The following is a 27,328-nucleotide window of genomic DNA, read 5'->3' on the forward strand; positions in this document are numbered from 1 at the left end:
GTGCGAAGCACAGGACGCTCTGGCCGTCCAGAGCGAGCACTTGACAAAAGGCATTGTGCCAGGCCTAGTTTATCTCATATTTGTTCGGACAGGACTCGTTCCGCGCTGATAACGTCCAAGACGTGCCATTCATCGTGTGAAGTGTCAGGTTACTGATAAAATTGTACATGTCTCACCTTGTCTACCTTGACACTGGAATCCGCGGTCTATCGTAACTGTTTGGATTTATCTGCTTTAGGTCATTTTATTTCTACAATCTATAACTTAAAATTTTAACCATAGTGACTATTATGTAGCTGTAAATACATTATTTATAGGTACTACTTACATTCGATTTTATTAATTCAGTTAGAATTGAATTTTGCAACTATAGTTTAAATATAAATACTTGTAATAATATCTTAAATTCATCCATCTATGGTGCTTCAACTCGCATAGCACCTACTTCTTACATAATTGGTAGGAAGCAAAAATCTTTTACGCCATATCATAGTAAGTGCTTGTTTTAAGTGGTCTCAATGCAGATAAGTAAGATAAATTATACTGATAACGTCAGTCTCGTGTTGAAACGATTGATGCTCGGTATAAGATACATAGACAGTACGAAATATTATTTTGTGTAATAATAACGTACGTTACGTACCTCGTAAAATGCCACGAAAGGTTTCACGATTTCACTGGGAATTGGCGGAAATAATACAGAAAACAGCGAAGATAATTGACATTCATGACATCGAGTACGTTATACAATACGGGTGTGACGATGTCGATACTTTCTATAGTAATACGTATCTAGTTGACATCAGTGGCAAAAGAAATGGACCAAAAATAAAGAAGAAGATTTTAATAAAGTGTCATTTAGATCTAAATCAGCGCGCGAGTTTCAGAGAACTTTACAAGAGAGGTCACGTGTTTTATAACGCCATAGTTCCCAAGTTGCTTGAGATTCAAAGAACTTTTAAAGTGATTGAAGGATTGAAAATGAAATTTCCGAATTGTATTTATAGCAGTGATGAATATAACAAGGAAGTGATGGTTTTATCACAAATGCTGGATAAGTATAATATACATAACAGATATCTTTCGATTAACATCGATCATGCTAAATTGACTCTGATAAATATGGCTAAACTACATGCCCCGTCTTTTGTATGGGAAACATATTATTCGGAAGAATTTGATAAGATTAAGACTATATTGAGCAAAAATGTGCAGTATTCAGACCTTGTTAAACTACCAAACTCTATGAAATATTGTTATGATACTTCAGTTAACGTAGTGTTGAATTCAACGTATAAAGAAAAATTAAGGGCGCTTGATGGACATATATTGGCTATTTTGAAAACACCTCCACCACTTCAGTACAGTACTATTTGTCACGGGGACTGTTGGATTAATAACATACTTTTCAAAAATCAGGTAATATTTTATTCGCTCCTTAAAAGAATGCGTGGATTTCAGAATCAACCTGTATGTACTAAAATTGGCTTGTTTGGTCACAGGGGACGAGACCGGTAGAAGTAATGTTCGTCGACTATCAGCTGAGCCGGTACGCGTCTCCGGTCTCGGATATATCATACTTCCTATACATGTCGACGGAACGGGAGTTGCTCTCTCAACATTACGAAACCCTTATCAATGTTTACTATGGAACGCTAGCAGGAGTCCTTCGGCAATGCAATCTTAAAATAGAACAAGTCTACCCAGAAACAATATTTAGACAACATCTTAAAGAATACTCAGTTTTAGGTTTAATAGAAGCCTTAGTCTCGATGAAAATTATAACAGCGGACAATGACGATGCAATAAAAATGACGGAAATGAGATACAATCAGCCCGATGTTGAAAATGCTGGTATAGATGAGCATAAGTTCAACAACCAGAATCTATTTATAGAAAGGGTAAACGCTATAGTAAACTCGTTCTTCCAAATGGATTACTCATTAACGTCAGTGATTAATTTAGACAAATGATTGTGAATAAATTTCCTAAAGAACCTTGTTTTCTGTAGATTCGTGAAAATAAAAGCATTTTAATAAAAAAAATGTCCGGAATAGTCAACAATCTTGAAAAGGAATTAATTCTTTGTCGCTGCAGTTAACTGTCCGGAACAAAGGTTTTTGCCGGGGCGCGGGGCCGAGAGTCGCCGGACGCGAATCTTTGTTGTCCGGAAATAATGGTGGTGAGAGCAGATGGTAATATTTAACAGAAATCCCTCAAGAAAAATCAGAGTATTCTGTGACTGAATATTTATATTTCGATGTTTAATCTACGCGAGCATGTCATTAAAAGTTTGATAGCGAAGACGTTTTATTTTCTAACTCCACTGTCTGACGTCTGACTCGTTTTTACAGTCTCTTCTGCGTCAATCCATATTCGAGAAGCCTCAATTACGATAAACAACAGTAAAAAGGATATCGAAGTACTATAGACCCATAAATCAGATTTATCATTCTATCCCAACTATTTAAGAACCCATTAGAAGAATAGACTGAGAAGTCCTATTATACAAAATTTGTTGAGAAGCAATCCCGACCAATCACAAATTATATGTAAAAATATTTTTTTAATATAAATTATTAAAGGACATATACAGGAATATAAAACTAAAACTAACTACAATTAAAATAACTAAAACTAAAATGTTAATGTTAATGAAGATGATTTTATGATTGATTCGGTTTCCATTAATTCCAGCTGCTGGTTGATTCACTTGTTCAAAATTAAATTTGTTACGTGTATCTGATTGTAAAGTATAAATGGCGCAAGCAAATTGATATTGTTGCCAGGGATTGCGGAGTTTAATTGGAAATAATGGGTATATATTTCTTAAAGTTGGCGATATTAAATTTTACTGTGCTTTATTAACCAAAATGCGAAGAATAAATTATTTTTGGTGTGAAATGAAACTAATTCTCGCAGGTATCTGCCGTGGATACTTTGATATGAACATACCACAGAGGTCACATGAAATCCAATAGCTAGGAATATTTATGTCCTTTCAAACTTTAATGTTGGGTCGTTTGAGCTACAAGTTAAATGAATGTTGTGGTCGAACTCCACTGAAATATCCGATGGCTTTGCGGTTTTTCATCACGATTTTAACTTACGGCTTTAGGCGAAATAATTACTTTTAGGTGCGTTCAGTTAGTTAATAAAAGTTTTATAATGGAAGTATATTTTAATTACCCAAACATATCATAAAAACAACATTTCAGTTAAGATCTCATTAATACAGTAGGATGCACGTCTCGAATATCGATCCTGTTTATAGGTATTGTAAGATCAAATGTCCAACACAATATGGAGGTAAGGAATCTAATCTTCGATTTGTAAAACTTGTTCTTCTAGTTATCTCTTAATTAAATGTTAAATTTTGTTTACCTAAGGACCTAAGATATATCCAAGTTTTCATTTACTTACTATAAGTACCTACATACGAGTGACATACTCGTCTGTCATCATGATTAATTATGTTGTGACTTTTAAAAAATTCAACATGTAGATAAGAAACGGTTGTGGTGGTAATGGATGCACCTAATTTTATTGAGTATTCTTTGCCAAACTAGGTCAATACATGTAAACTGCCACATATACAGCGAGTGCTCGTAAAATAAGCATTTGTCTTTATGTTTCAGGCATAAGAATAGATAAACTTTTCTCTTCATGTACCTATTACCGGAATTCACATTTTTATAAGCAGTCTGTGTTGGGAAATATGTATAGCTTCAGGCGTTTTCTCTATGAGAGTGACTGAAAACTTATGAAAAGACTACTTCTTTTTTTAGACACTGATACCTTACGGTTTACTAGATTGATTTCTCGCCTTTGTAAGCTAGGTATTTAGCTGATGGTAAGCGATTATCGCCGCCCATGGACACCCGCAACACCAGAGGGGTTGCAAGCGCGTTGCCGGCATTTAAGATGGGAGTACGCTCTTTTCTTGGAAGTTTGAAGGTCGTATCGGTTCGGAAATACCGCTGGCGACAGTTCATTCCACAGTTTGGCTGTGCGAGGCAGGAAGTTTCTGGAGAAACGCACAGTTGACCTTTACTTTAGCTACCACAAAATGTGTATTTCCTGATAATCCTGACCCGTATCATTATCGAGGTAGGAGCAGGTAAATACAACACTCCACATAAACAACGCAATTTACTACTTACAACGTGCCACTTTCAATATAGATATCACGTTCAAATGGAAATAGAATATACATATCGAATGCTGCAGGCGTATTACGGTAGAGTTTATTGTCGTGAATAAAGCTACTTGTGTGTAAAGAAACGGAAATTTTATCGATATCGATAAACGCGATCAGAATAGAGCTCTTTCTGTTTTACTAGCGTTTTATGATCTTGAAATATGTATGAATTTCGATTACAATTTATTATAATTTTTTTACCATTTTCTCTCATCTGAATCGTCACAGAAGTGAGACGTGCAAATTTTGCATAAAAAGCATTTATTAATACAAATAACCCCTGATTTAGTAGTAGTAAATAATATTTTTTTAACTGTCGAACTTTTCAGTAAAGGATAGGTAAGCAGGTACAATTTTCTATAGAAAAAGTGTTATAAATATAAAGTTTCCTATTTATGTTCATTTATTATTTCAGTCTTGTTGTAACTATGTAGGTGTAGGCAGCTATACTAGTATTAGTTAAAGTCTTTCATGCGACCATAAACTACAGGGCTCCAGTCTCGCCACACCCACGTCAATAGACGGTTACGCACGGGGAAAGCAGATAAATAAAGCTGGCATAAACAAAGTTTGCATGTTATGTGGAATGTCCTTTGGTAAAACTTCTGAAAGGAATGTGCTGTTGTTAAAAAGTATTTGAATAAAAATTTAATGCGAGATGGACCTGTTAATAGAAATAGAAATTTATTTGCCAGAAATATGGTAGGTACATATATAAGGTGTTAACATAGAGTTTTGCGAGTTCAGCACATTTCGCCAATAATCTATAGGCATGCAAATTAAGTTTTTTTTAGCCCATATTGTTATAATTATTATGATATGTCGACAAGCCGCCGTGACTCTTTAATGTATTTTTTTGTTGAAAATAACTATTCTCTAGGTAATGGAAAAGTTAATCATTATGTTTTCGAAGAGTTGAAAATAATATATGTATTTTACTTTTCGTCACACAGACATACCATTTCTCCACGAAATCAAACATCAGTCTGACTTCATAGCAGCTACTATGTAAGCCGCATTAGTTAAACCAACCTGAAATAATTCGGTTTAGGTACTTTACAATGCTCTAAAGAAGGTATTACTTACTCGATCGCGACGAACACGGGTTGTTATGTGAGCCGTGAAATTAAATAAGTAGGTACATATGTAAGCCCTTTTGCACACGTAGGTACATGGCGATAGGCTGTTTAATACGAAAGCTAGGCCCACTTATTGCGTGTAGGGTTACCTCAGACAAACAGATGTATGACTGAAATGCCTGATTTTATTGTTTATCCTTGTGGAAAGACATACGCCACTCGTATCAGTTCCGTTGCCAGACTGAGACATTTGTATTTATAAATTATATGTTTTTTAACTCTATGCTTAACACAGCGATAAATAATAAAAATATAACTATTGTATTCCGTAAGATAGTTATCTATTAGATGTGAATTGGATCTCTAAGTCATATCCTGTCGAAATCGTTCAAGAGTACCTCCAGAATCGCGCAAATGTCGAATTTGACAGGTCAGATCTTAAACATATCGTTATCGTATCTTGGTGATGTCTAAAAGATATCTATTTCAAAATCCGAATCGGGCCCTTAATGTATTTTGGCTGTAGCGCTATTACATCAGGAAAAAAATAACACATTTATTGCCAATAAGTGCTACAGGTTACGCTCGTAGTGTGTAGCCACGGTTTCGCCGTATGTAGCGCGTAGTCGCTACGAACAGTGGTACCCGACAGTCGGGTTCTTGGCCCTGAATGTGTTAAGGCATGGTTACCCTAGTTGTAGGTAAATTTGCAATCCTTTTCAATTTATAACGGTGGATTAACTTTCCCGGGTCTCAGTAGGCTGTATCTCATCCTTGAGGTCGTTTACATGCGCGTGCTAATTATAGTTAACGCCATCAGAGCGAGGAGTAATAGACTAGTCAATGAGGACGTAAGGGTTATAATATTCGCGGATAATTATTAGCCAGTAAGTAAAGCAAATGTTAATCAAAAGTATTTTTAATAAAAATATCTATCTTTTTTGGATTTTTGTAGTAAAAGTGGATCGAAAGTAGTTATAAATTATTGCCACCTACTTAATCTATGCTCTGCGAGTGTTTTAAAAGTGTGTGATTGAGGATTAAGTATGTTTGCACTCTTGAACGAACCCATCAAAATATAGTTACTTAAAAAGTTAAGTTAAGGATTCCATCCACACCGTATATTTAAAGCACATTAAAGTCTCCGTAGATTGGAGTATATATATTATTATGGGTCTCAGGTTATGGCCCATTTACATACTTTTAATTTGTAGGTTAATTATACGACTCTGTGGTTACATAACTGTACCAAGAAAGATAATGTTTATTTTATTACGATTTCTTCGTTCGTATGGACGAGCAACCAGTACGGATATGATGGTCGTTCTTTGTCTACGTGACAGCGTGATAAAACGGCTTCCGTCACAATCCCGCGGTGGTAAAAAGTGACGGAGATTTTATCACGAGGATAAAGCCCTCCATAATAGGACTGCAGGCCTTCATGAACCTGAGATTAAACCAAATTTATGCGTTCCGGATGCAGAAAATTACAGGTAGGTTATATAGGAGTCACCTTCAGTCATACAATGAAACGTCTTCATAACAGCCCTTTAAAAAAGGCGGATCAGCTTTGAGTGACTGATAGCGCTCCCTCTTGAGACGAGGACGACTAAACTCCGGACGGGATCCCGAATTGTCTCATTTTATACGAACAAAGAACTGTAAAAAGACTTCTGATTTAGCAGAGAATTCAACATAATTGGTGACTGATCTCACTGCGGATATAGAACCACGTCTTACACGAAAAAGAAGAAAGACCCGCCTTAGTTTTCCGGTCTTTGTGAACTGCTGAAGCTAACATTTTCCTAAAAAAGGATAACGGTATGTAATGTCAACGAGGGAGCGCAAAAAGGCGGTATTCGATCATAAATCCTGAAATCCTTTGTAACATCGGGAAAATAAGTTTGCGTTCTAAAACAATCTCGCCGTGCACACGGAAGGAAAAATATTATGTAACATATGTTCACACGTACTGCTTTCCGTAAGCTGGCTAAGTGTCACGGCGTTTAAAGCTAACCCTTTTAGTTGGGAAACAAAAGGGTTGTAAACAACGCCGCTCCCCGCCTCGCACTCAGCTTTTATTGCATAATGTTAATTTCAGAGAATATAATTTCGCAATTGACGTGACAACTTTGCGAATATTGCGCATATTTGGGCCCGATTCGGATTTTGAAATAGACATCTATTAGATATCTTTTAGACATCACCAAGATACGATAACGATATGTTCAAGATCTAACCTGTCAAATTTGACATTTGCGCGATTCTGGAGATACTCTTGAACGATTTCCACAGGATAGAGATCCAATTCACATCTAATAAATATCTTACTCTATCTAACGTAAAAATGACATTGGTTGCCCGAATTGCGCTGCAAAAGAGAATTAGGTAGTTGTTATCTAAACTATAACGTATCTAGAATGGATCTAGAACGTGTCGTCTCTTGTGAATATCTTGAAGTTCGAATACGGCAGTATTGCGCATATTTGTTTACGGAAAACGTAAAGTTGGCGAAATACTTCACGGACTTCGTTCACGCTCACGCACACAGTTCTTTGTTCGGCAAATTGGTTTTACTTTTGGTTTCTCTTCCATTGAATTTTCGCACTTAATTAAACAAAAAGCTAAACATTATGGTTTCATTTCCCGCCCAAAATGTATTTGGAGTTTATTTTTGCGCGTATTTTCCGGTATCTTGAATGTTTTGAAGCATTATAATATGACGTTAATACATTTTAAAAGCATTCTATCGTGCGGTAATCTTTTTACAGAGGGACTCGCTTATCCAAACTCGGGCCTCGTATTAGTCAATTTACTCCCCTCGCACATTTTGTCTTAAATTAAGGAATATACAGCGTTTATTCTATGTGGCCGAGGAAAATATAAAATGGATAAACGTGGAGGAGTGTGTAAAGGCCGGGAAGCGCAGTGTCGGGGTGAAATCTAATTTTTCCTCCTCTAATGCCTGCCCCGCCTCCCTCAAGGTTGAGTGAGCGCGAAAATTGTAACCTCACAACCGACGATGAGATGGATTTTGCGCGTCGAGCTAGAGTGAACACACACCTCGGCGGTATTTATTAGGTAGCCTTTTAGTTTTCTCTTTAAACTTAAGACTGGGGTTGAACTTATTCGTACTTATGATGAAATACGAGTCAAACATAAGTAAATTTGTTTTTACGTATCCTTATTTTATCTGTCATGTGCTTGTACCTAGGTGTGTTATTTATTAAGACTTTTTTTGTAATTTGTGTTTCAGGGTTCGACTGTTTTAAGTTGGTCGCTATTATCAAATCACATACTGAAATACGTTATTGGTTTTGGAATTTCATTGGTGTATTCCTATTTATTTCCGTCCCACGTGTCCGCAGCCATACATGAGGAGGGACAAACGGGAATGATTTATATGAAAACACCTATTCCCACCTGTGCCCGGGGGAACACATGGGATTACATCCTTTCATTATTTAGTTCCCGTTCATGTTATTGTATTTTAATGTAACTGAGTGCATTTCAAACACAATCTTGTATTGTTGATGAATAAATATGATGACGATGATTACTTAATTAGAATGATTTTACGGTTTAGACTCACTTGTTTTTTTTTTTGTGTTGTTTTGTTTCGTTTCAATGTTAGTATGTCTCACAACAGCTTAAATTCGATTAAATTCGACGATGATTACTGTTTTTAAAGAATATATTTACTTTTTAAAGAACAAAAATCTGATACGACGAAAAACTATTGTACCCGTCCAAATGACAAATAAGAGTGCAAGTAGAGCGTGTATTGAGGGGTCAAAGGGCACGTCCAATCATTGATTTCCCCGTCCCGTCTGGCCCGACGTGCCTAACGGTAAATAATTAGTTGCTCTACTATGTTTGTAGAGTATCGTTAGGTACAGACTGATTGTGATTATGCTATATATCCACTATACTACATTATTTTCTTTAATGATACCACCACCGTATATATATTTATTGAAATTAAAATATTATCATCACTATTATACCACCATACCGCTATACTTAATCATATATCTTCAATATTATAAATCCCAAAGGACTGTTTCCTCTTAACGCTTAAGCCGTTAAAGTGATCCAGAAGTATCATGGTCGCATTTATCACCTGTCATGCCATGCGTCACTTTCGCACTTACAGACTTGTTAGAACGTGACAGGCATAGTGACAAATGATAAAAAATTGACCATCTTAGCCTTACAGCACGGATATGATGGTAGTTTTTGTCTAAGTGACAGCGTGATAAAACGGTACCTGTCACTTTCTATCCCGCGTTGTTAAAAAGTGACCGTTATTTTATCACGTGGATAAACGTGGATAAAGCCATCCATAATACGCCTGCAGATGAAATTAGGTACCTATGAAGATATTTAGTATGGGTTCTGAAAATATGTAGGATGTAGGATAGTTTTCATCAGGGCATTCATGCACGGAAAACAACACGGTGTATGTCTGTTGACTTTGAGTTGATTTTTTTAAATGTATTAGTACATTATAGTTTTCTGCTTTCAGGCACTGCTTCTGATTTCCGTGGGGATACTAGTAAAAGGTCAGTAATCCATTTTGAATAGCAAATAAGTTAGTTAATAATAATTATTCATAAAATAAGCAATTTATCGTAATTAAGCGAAAGAAGAAAAAATACAATACAGAAATTTTTCTACAAATAGATTAGTTGTCAAGCGGACCCCAGGCTCCTATGTGAGCCGTGGCAAAATGCCGGGATAACGCGAGGAAGAAGGAAGAAGAAGATGACATCAAAGTTTCGCGCTTACTTTCATATAAAATTAATTTTAAAAAAGTACATGGATTCCTTAGTTTTTTCCCCCTATTAATTATGTAGATGATTACTGAGCAACTCAAACTGAGCTATTTCAATTTTTGTTTTCGTTTCCGTCCATATTTTTGTGATAACATTTTTATTTTAATCCAAATATATTACGAGTTATGACTAATTAACGAAGCTTATTGTATAATAATTAACACCTGATTCCGGTCGAGTAGGTTGACCGAATTCAATTTGTGGTCTCCTTGAATTTATTCAGTATAATTATTTTTCCATTAAGCGGCTTCCGTTGCGGTAATTAACTAGTGGTTTATGAAAAAGTTAAAAAGTAATCCGTAGTCTGGATGAATTTGTTTATTTAGTTGAATGGATTAAGTTAAATTGTCGAATACAAATTTAATTTTACTGACTTTTCTATGAAACTTTCTTCACAACCTAAAGTTTTTAGATTCTAATAAAATCTTTATAACATCAACAATATCTACATTCTTTCACATGAAGAACTTCATAACGATTTCAGAAAAATGGAAGATCGCCTAACGATGTTACGTTCTTGTTATTATTCTTTAATTTGTGTTCAAGAAGGTTCGTCCTCACCAAGACAAGTTCCTCTTTGTACTGTGTAGGTGGGAGCACAGAATAAATAATAGTACTAGGTACAGAAGACTCACTCTGTAACAAAACGCGTCTGTTACGATCAGGACAGATACATAGGGCCGCTAGGTGGCGACAGCGCTACGCGTGGCTTATGGCTAGCCACCAAAACTGGTGTGGAACGGATGTACTTTTAGGCCTTTTAGCTACCTGTAGCAAAGCGACGAAATCGCAGAGTGAGCCACGCCTGGTGGGAGTAGAGTAGAGGAATGGAGGTATAGTTAAAGTAGTTTATTGATAAAGTTTCGAAAGGACGCATCTGTCCTAATCAATCTCATCATACTTAAAACTTTTGGGACTTGATCAATAGTTTGGTTATGTAACTAATAATTATTGTAAACTTGACAGTATACCGGTATTTATGTATTTCAAAGTTTGGCTTTAATGTTAACCGTAATTAAAGTTAAAGTTATTGCCATTTAACGATCTTGGTAAAAAAACACGATTTAGGCCTCATCTTTAGATAGGTATATTTGTGAGGGGGCAGGTAGAGGAGCCTCACGGGGATGATGAGAATGAAAGTCAGGATCCAGAGCGATGAGGGGTATTTAATATTTAAATAAAAAGGCACCTGTAACAATACAGGTTACGTGTTAACAGATAGGTATATATAAAAACACTTTCGTAATTCAGAAGGTTAGAAATCAAATAACTTACAATATGTGCCTTGGTGATGATGTAGATATATATCTGGAAGGTGTGCAGGGCCACAAAACGAGCACTATACTGAACTGCACGCACTTATGAATTATTACGTTTACTAATAAAAATCACACTTAAACGGTCGTGTTTAGAAACTTGGGGAGTACAGTCTGTTAGATAAAATGATGTTTATCGATCAAAGTATGTGATCGAACTGAAAATAAAAATCATTGAATGGAATTTGGAATAGGATTTGAATTTCAAAAAGGAATTTAGAATTTGTATGGTGCCAGAAATAGTATGAAGGTCGATAGTGTAACGCTTCGTTACACGCACCGTTACACTACCGGGGTCGCCCTGGAAGGGAAAATCCTGGGGCTTATGGCCAAAGGATTTTTCCGTAATGTAAATATAATGTAATGAATATGGGTATGAGTGATAAATTTAGAAGGTGGGGATGTTATATACAATGTTTATCATACAAGAGAGGCGATTTAAACATGCATACCAAAGGTCATTCATACATCATCTTATAAAATTTTGGTTAATTGTTTAACCAAAATAAGTTTCAATAGAGTACTCCTTTAAGTAGAGGACGTACTCATTAAATCGCTCTCCATTAGTATTAAGGCTTATTAATCAGTAACCACCCGCTGAATATTAATGAATCTAAATATAATATCTACAATAATGTGTACCCACAAAGAGTACGATTGTTGAAATTTATTCAACAAAATAATGCCGTATGGAATGTAGGATTACTACAAAATATCATAAGATAATTCCTTAATGGAATTAATAAATGTACTGTACGGTACGTATGTACCTAAGTACGTAAATATGAACGTTATGTCAAGGGAAGAAATATATAAATAAGTATTGTTCTAACTCTGGTAGAGTTAGCTTTGAATAACGTTATATGAACGTAATATAACGTTATATAAATTAAATAGTATAAATGAACGTATAAATTCGTACTAAGTAGGTATGTACGAAATGTAATGAGTCCGAAATGTATAATGGGGATGAGATATAATTATAAATGTATAACATTATATACAATATTTTACAAGTTAGGAGCTTAGGAGAAAAGTAGCTAAGTTTGAGCCAAATAAGAATCTAATTAAGGAAAAACAGTATATTATTTATTTTAGAATTTTGGGGAGAGGTTTAAGGTCTCTAATATGCCATCGTCCGAGCATTTTGCCGGACATGTCTTGTAGGACATATACTAAGGGTGATATTTTTTTTAGGATAGAACATTTAATAAACTTGGGTGCAAGTTTAGCAGAATAGTGTTTAGGAGAATTACTAATTGCGTAATTTCGTTTCCAGACGATGTCATTTTCGTTGAATTCGAAATGTTGGTGATGTTTATTATACGATGAAGAATTGGTTTGGTGCGCTCTCCAAAGACGGGCTTGTACTTCGGAGAAGACAGGCTGGAGAAGACCAAGATTATCAGCGTATTCGTCTCTGGGCGCGAATATAATATCATCTGTGAGATCAGATTTATCGTATGCTGATCCACATGTGACTAATTCGCGACCAAATACAAGGAAAGAAGGAGTATAATTTGTTGTTTCATTTACGGAAGTATTAATAGCAAATTGTATCTTATGTAGGTTGATATCCCAATTCCTGTGGTCATCCTGTATGAATGAGGATATTGCTGTGGTAACAACTTTATTATATCTCTCCACGGGATTTGGTTGGGCGCATTTAATTGCGCAATAGTGTATTTTTGGGATCTGATAGGAGTGGAATAAATCCGTTGTCTCTTGACTAACGAATTGAGGACCATGGTCAAGAATTATGGTCTGTGGGATTCCGTACACTAGGAAAACTAGGTTTTCTAGAATATGAACGATTACTGATGACGTAGCACGTTTAATCGCAAAGAGGAGGCAGTATTTTGAAAAACAGCAAGTAACGACAAAGATGAATCTGTTGTGTTTTAGTGTAGTAGGCAAGGGGCCGATCAAATCTATTGAAATGCATTGAAAGGGTCGAGAGCATTGCTTAGGTTTACCCATTAGGCCAAGTTTTAGTTGGGTTTGGTGTTTGCAAGCTAAGCAAGTCTCGCATTTGGCAATAAAATTTGAAATATCTTTGTACATTCCTGGCCAAAAATATTTCAATTTAACTTTATTGTATGTTTTAAATGTTCCGAAATGAGCGCAAGTTGGGGTGGAATGATTTTCTGTGATAATGGGTATTCTGTACTCTAGTGGGATAACTTCTTTCCAATTATACTCAGATTGGAGTAACGAAGGGGTTTTTGAGTATCGGTATAATTTATTATTATGTATTATGTAATCTGGAGTGGTGTTGGGGTTAGAACTGCATTTAGCGTAGATATTATTATACCAGTCGTCATTGGTATTAGAACTATTGTAGTTAATAACGTCTACTGAAGGTAAGCGTGATAAAGCGTCAGGGATTAGATGATCTTTACCACGTTTATGTTTAATTTCGAAGTTAAATGTAGATAGACGAATACTCCAGCGGGCTAGACGTCCGGTTGGATTATCTAGATGGAGAAACCATTGTAATGCGGAATGGTCTGTGTAGATTGTGAACTTTAAGCCGTTGTCAAGATAGCAACGCCAATGTTCTAGGGCTAGTAAGACACTTAAGAGTTCTCTTTCTGTAATTGAGTAATTTCTTTGGGGACCAGTTAGGGATTTGCTCATATAAGCAATGGGTTTCTCAACGCCATCAAATTCTTGGGTCAGCATGGCACCGATGCCGAAGCTGGATGCATCACAGTGGACTGCGAAGGGTTTTGAGAAGTCTGGGCAAGCAAGAACAGGGGTAGAGACTAGAGCTTCTTTAATGGATTTAAAGGCATTGTCTTCTAGTGATGTCCATTTAAATGGTGGTGCTTTTTTGGAAGTGGAGGTAAGTTTAGTTAGTGGTGCAACCTTTGTGCTGAAATCGGGGATAAAGCGTCTATACCAACTTGCTGTACCTAGGAACTTTTTAACTTCTCGAGGAGTTGTGGGAGGTGGGATGTTAAGTATTGCCTTAACCTTGTCAGGATCTGTTTGAAAGCCGTGTTCATTAACTATGTAACCAAGATATTTAAGTTCTTTTTTGAAAAATGAACACTTGGGGAAGTTTATAGTAATGTTGGCTTGTACTAGCTTTTGGTAAACTTTATTAAGTAAAGTGATGTGTTCATCGAAAGTATTACTTATGATGATAATATCATCTAAGTAGGTAAATACTGAGTTATCAAGGTTTTCAGAAGGGAATAACGCATCCATAAAGCGTTGTTGGGTAGCAGGGGCATTAGTCAATCCAAAAGGCATTACGCGAAACATGTACATGCCTTTTGAGGGTACATGGAAACTAGTTTTAGGTCTATCAGAAGGGCGTAGGGGTATTTCCCAAAATGCTTTTGCTATGTCTATCGATGATAGATATTTAGCATTTTTTAGATTATCTAAAATGTCAGAAATGAGTGGGAGTTTGTAGGCATCTTTGCGCGTAATCGAATTTAGTTTACGGCTGTCGATGCAAAAACGCCACGTTCCATCTTTTTTAGGAGTTATTATGACAGGGTTTAGCCATGGGCTTTCACAGGGTTCGATAACATTAAGCTTTAGCATTTCATCAACTTCTTTGCATAAAGCTTTTTGTTTCTCTGGAGAAAGCCTATAGCATCGCTGTTTGATTGGTGGATGGTCACCGGTATCTATGTGATGTTCAATGAGGTGGGTTCGTCCTAAGGGTTTGGTTTCTGTTGAAATATTTTTAAATTTTTCAATAATAGTATCTGAAATTAACTGTTGAGTTTCAGAAAGGTTGTCATAATTAGTGATGTGTTGGTCGCAGGTGGAAATAACTAGGGTATCTATATGTTTATCAGAATATGACGTTATGTCAGGTAATATGTGGGGAGCTATATTGAATTTTCTCCAAAAATTTGTGCCTAGAATTAAGGGTTGCTTTACAGTAGGGATAACATGAGCGGTAATAATAGCCACAATATTTTTGTACGAAATTGGTAGTTGAATTGTACCAATAGAGTATATAGGGTAGCCGTCGGCTACAGAGCCTACGACTTTATGGTCGTAAGTTATGGTAAAATTGTGGGATAAGAGAATTTTATGGGAATTATTTCCGAAAATAGTTAAAGCACTGCCACTGTCTAAGAGGCCACATAAAGTTAAATTATTTGTCTGGATGTTGACATAAGGTCGTTCATCGTATGGATCTTGAGTGAAAAGTGCTGATGTAGTATTGTATGATGACATAAATAATTTAATGGTATCTAACCATTGGTTCCATTCTGTAGCAGTAGTTTTATTTAAGTTACTTTTCTCCTTTATGCGTTTTTTGGAAATTTATGGCAAACTGTACATTTTGCAAAAGTGACATTTTGTTTGCCACAGCGGAAGCATACTATATTTTTACTTGTACAAATATCTAAAGAATGATCGTTTGTTCTGCAACGCGGACAGGAGTAACGTAACGTAGAAGGTGGTGCTGTTACAGTATGGACCGGTTTATTAAATGGGAATGGTGGTATGTACGGTTGGGAAGGGGGGGTATGGTTAGAATCTTGTTGAATGTTGGTATAGTTGCTAGAGCTATAAGTAGAGGTAGTATTACAGCTTTCGTACCATTTGCACGATTGGAATAATGTGTCTATAGACGTAACATCTGTAGGAACTAATCTGGAACTGTAATAAGGGCTCATGTTTCTACGGAGGATATCTATTTTTTGTTTTTCAGAAAGGGGTTCATGCAATTTGGAAAAGAGGGCTTCCATGGCTGAAAAATACATTATTATTCGTTCATGTTGTTTTTGTTTACGGGAATGTATATTTTGTAGTAAGTTGTGGTCATGGTCATGCAATTCGAAATCTTTTGAGAAGTGGGTTTTAAATGATTTCCAATCTGTAAGGGTTGTTTTCTTTGACCTATACCAATCTAAAGGAGTGCCTGATAAAAAATCGTATATATATTTGTGTAAGCGTTTGTCGTCAATGTTACGCGCAATTGCAAACTCTTCGATGTTTCGAATAAAATCATAAGGGCAACTATCGCCTTTATAGTTGAATTTTTTAAAATCGCTTGGTTTTGCTTCAGAGAGGTTGGTTAATTTTCGAGCAAGTAGGTCTAAATTTGTGGAATCATCTATCAAAGAGGTTGCTGACGCGTAAGTTGACGTTGTTGTTGACGGTTGTGACATGTTAAATTTTGTTTGACATTTTGACAATAATTCGCATATTTTCGAATAGTTGTCAATAATTTCTGGAGATAATTCAGTGGTAATATGGAGACGTTCTATTCTGTTACATAAATGAAATAAGAAAACCGCTATTCTATCGTGCTTCGCTTGGTTGGTGGTCGCAAGCTGTAGTTGAGAAGAAACTATTGTGAGGCATCTGCTAATTTCGGTGATATCCTGTTCAAGATCATATGGGCTGGAGAGATTCGAACACGGGTCCGCGAATAAATTTGGAGTGAGGAGCTGTCTTAAATCATCAGCCTGCGCGGTGGCTGGGAACTGAATGTTCCTGAGTTTGAGCTCATAGATGAGTTCAGGTTTATTTAATAGTGCTGGATTCATTGTTTATTAAAGTGGATACCTATCACGAAGAGAATAATTGATGTTATCAATATAAATAAAATATGTAGTTATTAAATTTTATTTTTTATTGAATCGAAAGGAGAAGTTTATTGTGATATTAGGCTTAGTTGTGTATAATTATTTAATCGGGTGAAGGATAAGCTATCGGATTATCTCCAACAGTACTGCCGTAAGTCAGGATTGGTTCGCACTTCAGTGACTCCAAGGAGTTTTAAAAACACTTAGGATTGAAACCAATTTGTGAGATTTCAGTGGAAATCTTGGATTGTGTAATTGTATGTGATAGATGTTTTGTGTAATCACTATGTTAAGAGTTTTGTTACGTGGCGCGACAAAAAGCGTAGGACGCTGGCATAATAGGGATTAGAAAATAGATATAGATAAATTGGTATAAGATGATGAATGATGATAGATGTATATGTAATTGGTTATTTAAGGGGGGAATTTTGGTTAAACGGTTGAGGATTAGATAAAAGGTTGGTTGTAAAATAGAAAATTAAATAAAATGATGTTAGGCCGAGAGATATTGCGAAAATTTGAGTTGGGTCGACTATAACCTTTTAGAATTTTGAAAAGATCTTAAAGCTAGCAATTACAAACAATATAAAAAAAAAATTGGTAGAATAAGGAAAAAATGTAGAACTGGAACAGCTGGTTGCGGTTGTTGGGTAGGAGCAGGTGCTGGCACGGAGGAACTGGAACGGGCTGCTCAGCGTCGTAGGGCGGGTGGGTGTCTTGTCAGGTCCGGGTTTGAGCACGTTGGTGGCGCCAGCCCAAATTCCCAAAATGCTTTTGCTATGTCTATCGATGATAGATATTTAGCATTTTTTAGATTATCTAGAATGTCAGAAATGAGTGGGAGTTTGTAGGCATCTTTGCGCGTAATCGAATTTAGTTTACGGCTGTCGATGCAAAAACGCCACGTTCCATCTTTTTTAGGAGTTATTATGACAGGGTTTAGCCATGGGCTTTCACAGGGTTCGATAACATTAAGCTTTAGCATTTCATCAACTTCTTTGCATAAAGCTTTTTGTTTCTCTGGAGAAAGCCTATAGCATCGCTGTTTGATTGGTGGATGGTCACCGGTATCTATGTGATGTTCAATGAGGTGGGTTCGTCCTAAGGGTTTGGTTTCTGTTGAAATATTTTTAAATTTTTCAATAATAGTATCTGAAATTAACTGTTGAGTTTCAGAAAGGTTGTCATAATTAGTGATGTGTTGGTCGCAGGTGGAAATAACTAGGGTATCTATATGTTTATCAGAATATGACGTTATGTCAGGTAATATGTGGGGAGCTATATTGAATTTTCTCCAAAAATTTGTGCCTAGAATCAAGGGTTGCTTTATAGTAGGGATAACATGAGCGGTAATAATAGCCACAATATTTTTGTACGAAATTGGTAGTTGAATTGTACCAATAGAGTATATAGGGTAGCCGTCGGCTACAGAGCCTACGACTTTATGGTCGTAATTTATGGTAAAATTGTGGGATAAGAGAATTTTATGGGAATTATTTCCGAAAATAGTTAAAGCACTGCCGCTGTCTAAGAGGCCACATAAAGTTAAATTATTTGTCTGGATGTTGACATAAGGTCGTTCATCGTATGGATCTTGAGTGAAAAGTGCTGATGTAGTATTGTATGATGACATAAATAATTTAATGGTATCTAACCATTGGTTCCATTCTGTAGCAGTAGTTTTATTTAAGTTACTTTTCTCCTTTATGCGTTTTTTGGAAATTTATGGCAAACTGTACATTTTGCAAAAGTGACATTTTGTTTGCCACAGCGGAAGCATACTATATTTTTACTTGTACAAATATCTAAAGAATGATCGTTTGTTCTGCAACGCGGACAGGAGTAACGTAACGTAGAAGGTGGTGCTGTTACAGTATGGACCGGTTTATTAAATGGGAATGGTGGTATATACGGTTGGGAAGGGGGGGTATGGTTAGAATCTTGTTTATGTTTAGCAGTGTGAGGGGGCAGGTAGAGGAGCCTCACAGGGATGATGGGAATGAAAAGGCAGGATCCAGAGCGATGAGGGGTATTTATTATTTAAATAAAAAGGCACCTGTAACAATACAGGTTACGTGTTAACAGATAGGTATGTATAAAAACACTTTCGTAATTCAGAAGGCTAGAAATCAAATAACTTACAATATGTGCCTTGGTGATGATGTAGATATATATCTGGAAGGTGTGCAGGGCCACAAAACGAGCACTATACTGAACTGCACGCACTTATGAATTATTACGTTTACTAATAAAAATCACACTTAAACGGTCGTGTTTAGAAACTTGGGAAGTACAGTCCGTTAGATAAAATGATGTTTATCGATCAAAGTATGTGATCGAACTGAAAATAAAAATCATTGAATGGAATTTGGAATAGGATTTGAATTTCAAAAAGGAATTTAGAATTTGTATGGTGCCAGAAATAGTATGAAGGTCGATAGTGTAACGCTTCGTTACACGCACCGTTACACTACCGGGGTCGCCCTGGAAGGGAAAATCCTGGGGCTTATGGCCAAAGGATTTTTCCGTAATGTAAATATAATGTAATGAATATGGGTATGAGTGATAAATTTAGAAGGTGGGGATGTTATATACAATGTTTATCATACAAGAGAGGCGATTTAAACATGCATACCAAAGGTCATTCATACATCATCTTATAAAATTTTGGTTAATTGTTTAACCAAAATAAGTTTCAATAGAGTACTCCTTTAAGTAGAGGACGTACTCATTAAATCGCTCTCCATTAGTATTAAGGCTTATTAATCAGTAACCACCCGCTGAATATTAATGAATCTAAATATAATATCTACAATAATGTGTACCTACAAAGAGTACGATTGTTGAAATTTATTCAACAAAATAATGCCGTATGGAATGTAGGATTACTACAAAATATCATAAGATAATTCCTTAATGGAATTAATAAATGTACTGTACGGTACGTATGTACCTAAGTACGTAAATATGAACGTTATGTCAAGGGAAGAAATATATAAATAAGTATTGTTCTAACTCTGGTAGAGTTAGCTTTGAATAACGTTATATGAACGTAATATAACGTTATATAAATTAAATAGTATAAATGAACGTATAAATTCGTACTAAGTAGGTATGTACGAAATGTAATGAGTCCGAATTGTATAATGGGGATGAGATATAATTATAAATGTATAACATTATATACAATATTTTACAAGTTAGGAGCTTAGGAGAAAAGTAGCTAAGTTTGAGCCAAATAAGAATCTAATTAAGGAAAAACAGTATATTATTTATTTTAGAATTTTGGGGAGAGGTTTAAGGTCTCTAATATGCCATCGTCCGAGCATTTTGCCGGACATGTCTTGTAGGACATATACTAAGGGTGATATTTTTTTTAGGATAGAACATTTAATAAACTTGGGTGCAAGTTTAGCAGAATAGTGTTTAGGAGAATTACTAATTGCGTAATTTCGTTTCCAGACGATGTCATTTTCGTTGAATTCGAAATGTTGGTGATGTTTATTATACGATGAAGAATTGGTTTGGTGTGCTCTCCAAAGACGGGCTTGTACTTCGGAGAAGACAGGCTGGAGAAGACCAAGATTATCAGCGTATTCGTCTCTGGGCGCGAATATAATATCATCTGTGAGATCAGATTTATGGTATGCTGATCCACATGTGACTAATTCGCGACCAAATACAAGGAAAGAAGGAGTATAATTTGTTGTTTCATTTACGGAAGTATTAATAGCAAATTGTATCTTATGTAGGTTGATATCCCAATTCCTGTGGTCATCCTGTATGAATGAGGATATTGCTGTGGTAACAACTTTATTATATCTCTCCACGGGATTTGGTTGGGCGCATTTAATTGCGCAATAGTGTATTTTTGGGATCTGATAGGAGTGGAATAAATCCGTTGTCTCTTGACTAACGAATTGAGGACCATGGTCAAGAATTATGGTCTGTGGGATTCCGTACACTAGGAAAACTAGGTTTTCTAGAATATGAACGATTACTGATGACGTAGCACGTTTAATCGCAAAGAGGAGGCAGTATTTTGAAAAACAGCAAGTAACGACAAAGATGAATCTGTTGTGTTTTAGTGTAGTAGGCAAGGGGCCGATCAAATCTATTGAAATGCATTGAAAGGGTCGAGAGCATTGCTTAGGTTTACCCATTAGGCCAAGTTTTAGTTGGGTTTGGTGTTTGCAAGCTAAGCAAGTCTCGCATTTGGCAATAAAATTTGAAATATCTTTGTACATTCCTGGCCAAAAATATTTCAATTTAACTTTATTGTATGTTTTAAATGTTCCGAAATGAGCGCAAGTTGGGGTGGAATGATTTTCTGTGATAATGGGTATTCTGTACTCTAGTGGGATAACTTCTTTCCAATTATACTCAGATTGGAGTAACGAAGGGGTTTTTGAGTATCGGTATAATTTATTATTATGTATTATGTAATCTGGAGTGGTGTTGGGGTTAGAACTGCATTTAGCGTAGATATTATTATACCAGTCGTCATTGGTATTAGAACTATTGTAGTTAATAACGTCTACTGAAGGTAAGCGTGATAAAGCGTCAGGGATTAGATGATCTTTACCACGTTTATGTTTAATTTCGAAGTTAAATGTAGATAGACGAATACTCCAGCGGGCTAGACGTCCGGTTGGATTATCTAGATGGAGAAACCATTGTAATGCGGAATGGTCTGTGTAGATTGTGAACTTTAAGCCGTTGTCAAGATAGCAACGCCAATGTTCTAGGGCTAGTAAGACACTTAAGAGTTCTCTTTCTGTAATTGAGTAATTTCTTTGGGGACCAGTTAGGGATTTGCTCATATAAGCAATGGGTTTCTCAACGCCATCAAATTCTTGGGTCAGCATGGCACCGATGCCGAAGCTGGATGCATCACAGTGGACTGCGAAGGGTTTTGAGAAGTCTGGGCAAGCAAGAACAGGGGTAGAGACTAGAGCTTCTTTAATGGATTTAAAGGCATTGTCTTCTAGTGATGTCCATTTAAATGGTGGTGCTTTTTTGGAAGTGGAGGTAAGTTTAGTTAGTGGTGCAACCTTTGTGCTGAAATCGGGGATAAAGCGTCTATACCAACTTGCTGTACCTAGGAACTTTTTAACTTCTCGAGGAGTTGTGGGAGGTGGGATGTTAAGTATTGCCTTAACCTTGTCAGGATCTGTTTGAAAGCCGTGTTCATTAACTATGTAACCAAGATATTTAAGTTCTTTTTTGAAAAATGAACACTTGGGGAAGTTTATAGTAATGTTGGCTTGTACTAGCCTTTGGTAAACTTTATTAAGTAAAGTGATGTGTTCATCGAAAGTATTACTTATGATGATAATATCATCTAAGTAGGTAAATACTGAGTTATCAAGGTTTTCAGAAGGGAATAACGCATCCATAAAGCGTTGTTGGGTAGCAGGGGCATTAGTCAATCCAAAAGGCATTACGCGAAACATGTACATGCCTTTTGAGGGTACATGGAAACTAGTTTTAGGTCTATCAGAAGGGCGTAGGGGTATTTCCCAAAATGCTTTTGCTATGTCTATCGATGATAGATATTTAGCATTTTTTAGATTATCTAGAATGTCAGAAATGAGTGGGAGTTTGTAGGCATCTTTGCGCGTAATCGAATTTAGTTTACGGCTGTCGATGCAAAAACGCCACGTTCCATCTTTTTTAGGAGTTATTATGACAGGGTTTAGCCATGGGCTTTCACAGGGTTCGATAACATTAAGCTTTAGCATTTCATCAATTTCTTTGCATAAAGCTTTTTGTTTCTCTGGAGAAAGCCTATAGCATCGCTGTTTGATTGGTGGATGGTCACCGGTATCTATGTGATGTTCAATGAGGTGGGTTCGTCCTAAGGGTTTGGTTTCTGTTGAAATATTTTTAAATTTTTCAATAATAGTATCTGAAATTAACTGTTGAGTTTCAGAAAGGTTGTCATAATTAGTGATGTGTTGGTCGCAGGTGGAAATAACTAGGGTATCTATATGTTTATCAGAATATGACGTTATGTCAGGTAATATGTGGGGAGCTATATTGAATTTTCTCCAAAAATTTGTGCCTAGAATCAAGGGTTGCTTTATAGTAGGGATAACGTGAGCGGTAATAATAGCCACAATATTTTTGTACGAAATTGGTAGTTGAATTGTACCAATAGAGTATATAGGGTAGCCGTCGGCTACAGAGCCTACGACTTTATGGTCGTAATTTATGGTAAAATTGTGGGATAAGAGAATTTTATGGGAATTATTTCCGAAAATAGTTAAAGCACTGCCACTGTCTAAGAGGCCACATAAAGTTAAATTATTTGTTTGGATGTTGACATAAGGTCGTTCATCGTATGGATCTTGAGTGAAAAGTGCTGATGTAGTATTGTATGATGACATAAATAATTTAATGGTATCTAACCATTGGTTCCATTCTGTAGCAGTAGTTTTATTTAAGTTACTTTTCTCCTTTATGCGTTTTTTGGGAAATTTATGGCAAACTGTACATTTTGCAAAAGTGACATTTTGTTTGCCACAGCGGAAGCATACTATATTTTTACTTGTACAAATATCTAAAGAATGATCGTTTGTTCTGCAACGCGGACAGGAGTAACGTAACGTAGAAGGTGGTGCTGTTACAGTATGGACCGGTTTATTAAATGGGAATGGTGGTATGTACGGTTGGGAAGGGGGGGTATGGTTAGAATCTTGTTGAATGTTGGTATAGTTGCTAGAGCTATAAGTAGAGGTAGTATTACAGCTTTCGTACCATTTGCACGATTGGAATAATGTGTCTATAGACGTAACATCTGTAGGAACTAATCTGGAACTGTAATAAGGGCTCATGTTTCTACGGAGGATATCTATTTTTTGTTTTTCAGAAAGGGGTTCATGTAATTTGGAAAAGAGGGCTTCCATGGCTGAAAAATACATTATTATTCGTTCATGTTGTTTTTGTTTACGGGAATGTATATTTTGTAGTAAGTTGTGGTCATGGTCGTGCAATTCGAAATCTTTTAAGAAGTGGGTTTTAAATGATTTCCAATCTGTAAGGGTTGTTTTCTTTGACCTATACCAATCTAAAGGAGTGCCTGATAAAAAATCGTATATATATTTGTGTAAGCGTTTGTCGTCAATGTTACGCGCTATTGTAAACTCTTCGATGTTTCGAATAAAATCATAAGGGCAACTATCGCCTTTATAGTTGAATTTTTTAAAATCGCTTGGTTTTGCTTCAGAGAGGTTGGTTAATTTTCGAGCAAGTAGGTCTAAATTTGTGGAATCATCTATCAAAGAGGTTGCTGACGCGTAAGTTGACGTTGTTGTTGACGGTTGTGACATGTTAAATTTTGTTTGACATTTTGACAAAAATTCGCATGTTTTCGAATAGTTGTCAATAATTTCTGGAGATAATTCAGTGGTAATATGGAGACGTTCTATTCTGTTATATAAATGAAATAAGAAAACCGCTATTCTATCGTGCTTCGCTTGGTTGGTGGTCGCAAGCTGTAGCTGAGAAGAAACTATTGTGAGGCATCTGCTAATTTCGGTGATATCCTGTTCAAGATCATATGGGCTGGAGAGATTCGAACACGGGTCCGCGAATAAATTTGGAGTGAGGAGCTGTCTTAAATCATCAGCTTGCGCGGTGGCTGGGAACTGAATGTTCCTGAGTTTGAGCTCATAGATGAGTTCAGGTTTATTTAATAGTGCTGGATTCATTGTTTATTAAAGTGGATACCTATCACGAAGAGAATAGTTGATGTTATCATTATAAATAAAATATGTAGTTATTAAATTTTATTTTTTATTGAATCGAAAGGAGAAGTTTATTGTGATATTAGGCTTAGTTGTGTATATTTATTTAATCGGGTGAAGGATAAGCTATCGGATTATCTCCAACAGTACTGCCGTAAGTCAGGATTGGTTCGCACTTCAGTGACTCCAAGGAGTTTTAAAAACACTTAGGATTGAAACCAATTTGTGAGATTTCAGTGGAAATCTTGGATTGTGTAATTGTATGTGATAGATGTTTTGTGTAATCACTATGTTAAGAGTTTTGTTACGTGGCGCGACAAAAAGCGTTGGACGCTGGCATAATAGGGATTAGAAAATAGATATAGATAAATTGGTATAAGATGATGAATGATGACAGATGTATATGTAATTGGTTATTTAAGGGGGGAATTTTGGTTAAACGGTTGTGGATTAGATAAAAGGTTGGTTGTAAAATAGAAAATTAAATAAAATGATGTTAGGCCGAGAGATATTGCGAAAATTTGAGTTGGGTCGACTATAACCTTTTAGAATTTTGAAAAGATCTTAAAGCTAGCAATTACAAACAATATAAAAAAAAAAAAATTGTTAGAAAAATGAAAAATGTAGGTCTGGAACAGCTGGTTGCGGTTGTTGGGTAGGAGCAGGTGCTGGCACGGAGGAACTGGAACGGGCTGCTCAGCGTCGTAGGGCGGGTGGGTGTCTTGTCAGGTCCGGGTTTGAGCACGTTGATGGCGCCAGTGTGAGGGGGCAGGTAGAGGAGCCTCACAGGGATGATGGGAATGAAAAGGCAGGATCCAGAGCGATGAGGGGTATTTATTATTTAAATAATTTTTGAATTTCAAAAAGGAATTTAGAATTTGTATGGTGCCAGAAATAGTATGAAGGTCGATAGTGTAACGCTTCGTTACACGCACCGTTACAATATTCTCCTTTTATTAGAGTCGGTTGAAATGCCAATTACATACACTTGAAAAATAATTTACTCCGCTTTGTGGAAGCTACATCAAAACAAAATAGTTATAATCTAGATATAAAATTGAGTACTTTTTACTCCAACTCTAAGTTTACTGCTAACATAAAACGAATCTACATTTATAATAGCGTATAGACATGTTCGTTAGATAAATTGATCTAGGCAGGTACTTTCGGCACGCGATAGACCCGCACGAAGTCAAGTGTACTGTGATCGATGGTTGTTAGGGACATGCCTAGGCTGCCGTGACAAAAAGGCTTATAAATATAGTTCGCGGTACCGCTTTTGTGTTTTATTTAGTTCAGAGTCGCTTCGTACGTTTACCACTTATATTTTAGTGCAATCGATGTCCATGAAACGAATGGAATACGAGTATGTACAAATATTGCGGTTGGAATTACTGCTGGAAAAGAAAGACGACTACCTATTTAGAATCGTTTCTAGTTATAGTTGTTACGTTCCTCAGAGAGTTCCATAATTATATAATATGCCACATTTACAGTTAAGCAAATAGAAAGGAATATATAATTCAAAATATTATTAGGGGGAGGGGGGATTGTATACACATCGTATATAGGGACATACTCAAAACTAAGAGATAATATATTATATATATTACAATGCAAAATGTAGTTGTCTTTGAGCCGTAATTGCGTAACACAAATCCTTCAAGCGTATTCCGACGTAATTACAATTTAAGCATGTTCAGCTGCAAACATCTAATCTGAGCAGAAATTGTAGGATACAAGTTTAATTTCCCTCCACCTAAGAGTAAAATTGCTAATAGGTATAATATGAATAAGTAGGTACAAGTTTAATTTCCCTCTACTTAGAAGAGTAAAATTGCGAGTATAATATGAATAAGTACAAGGGATGTTTTTGAAACTGGCAAATTGATACCCCGCGGCAGTTTCGAAGAGACTCCAATTAAATGTCTGTGATACGTTTGCATGTCGTAATTTAATTTTGCGTTTGCAACTGGTTACGGCGATCGAAAGAAACGAAATTGGCAAGTTTGTCAAATAAGGGTTTTTGTGTGGTTTTTTAAATAAGGGTTTCTTTTTGTGGTTTTTGAAATAAGTAATGTTGTAAACCTCAAAATGTATCTGTATCTAACTTTTTTCTGCTTAGCAAGTTATTTGATGGATGTAAGTACCTTATGTTAGACAAAAGCTTAACATAACCATAAAGTTGTGTTCAGATATTAATAGAGAGCAGTTTTTCATCCATATACAGTTATTATATCTAAAGGCAAAACTATACTTGCCCCTGTTTACATGAACTACAGAATTACGTATTGTTCCTATTTTTGTTATAAATTGATTTGGATAAAACAAAATCAGCTCACGGATATTAATGCCAATTTGCTAGATCGTTCAATTGGACGTCTGACGAAAGCATGAAGTTTCATAGAGCTATTAATAGATAACAGATTAGGCCCCGTAGAACTAACTGGGGACATGTTTCGAAGTCTGCAATCAATCAATCATCGGCAGGTGCCTTACCTGCGCCACTCCGTGTGATTGATCGAAAAACACCGTGTAATAGCCTAAAAGTCGTATATACATTCTGATCTAAC

The 27,328-nt window shown here is 36.1% G+C and overlaps 2 protein-coding genes across 3 annotated transcripts in view; both read left to right on the plus strand.

Annotated features, from left to right (window-relative positions):
* LOC134670197 (kazrin) overlaps window positions 1-27,328 on the plus strand; it is a 144,175-nt gene that overhangs the window by 24,767 nt on the left and 92,080 nt on the right. Inside the window, exon 2 of one of the 2 annotated variants that reach the window (XM_063527902.1) lies at window positions 9,809-9,845. The exons of the other annotated variant lie outside the window; for it this stretch is intronic. The gene's annotated coding sequence lies outside the window, so the exon portion shown is untranslated. The remainder of the gene's footprint in view (window positions 1-9,808; window positions 9,846-27,328) is intronic. 2 annotated transcript variants of the gene reach the window in all.
* Window positions 644-2,002, plus strand: LOC134669787 (uncharacterized). Its single transcript, XM_063527414.1, has 2 exons — window positions 644-1,419; window positions 1,503-2,002. The coding sequence occupies exons 1-2, from the start codon at window positions 652-654 to the stop codon at window positions 1,971-1,973; spliced, it is 1,239 nt and encodes a 412-aa protein (XP_063383484.1). The 5' UTR covers window positions 644-651; the 3' UTR covers window positions 1,974-2,002.

Source organism: Cydia fagiglandana, chromosome 13 (genome assembly GCF_963556715.1).
Source record: "Cydia fagiglandana chromosome 13, ilCydFagi1.1, whole genome shotgun sequence".
Classification (NCBI taxonomy): Eukaryota; Metazoa; Arthropoda; class Insecta; order Lepidoptera; family Tortricidae; genus Cydia; species Cydia fagiglandana.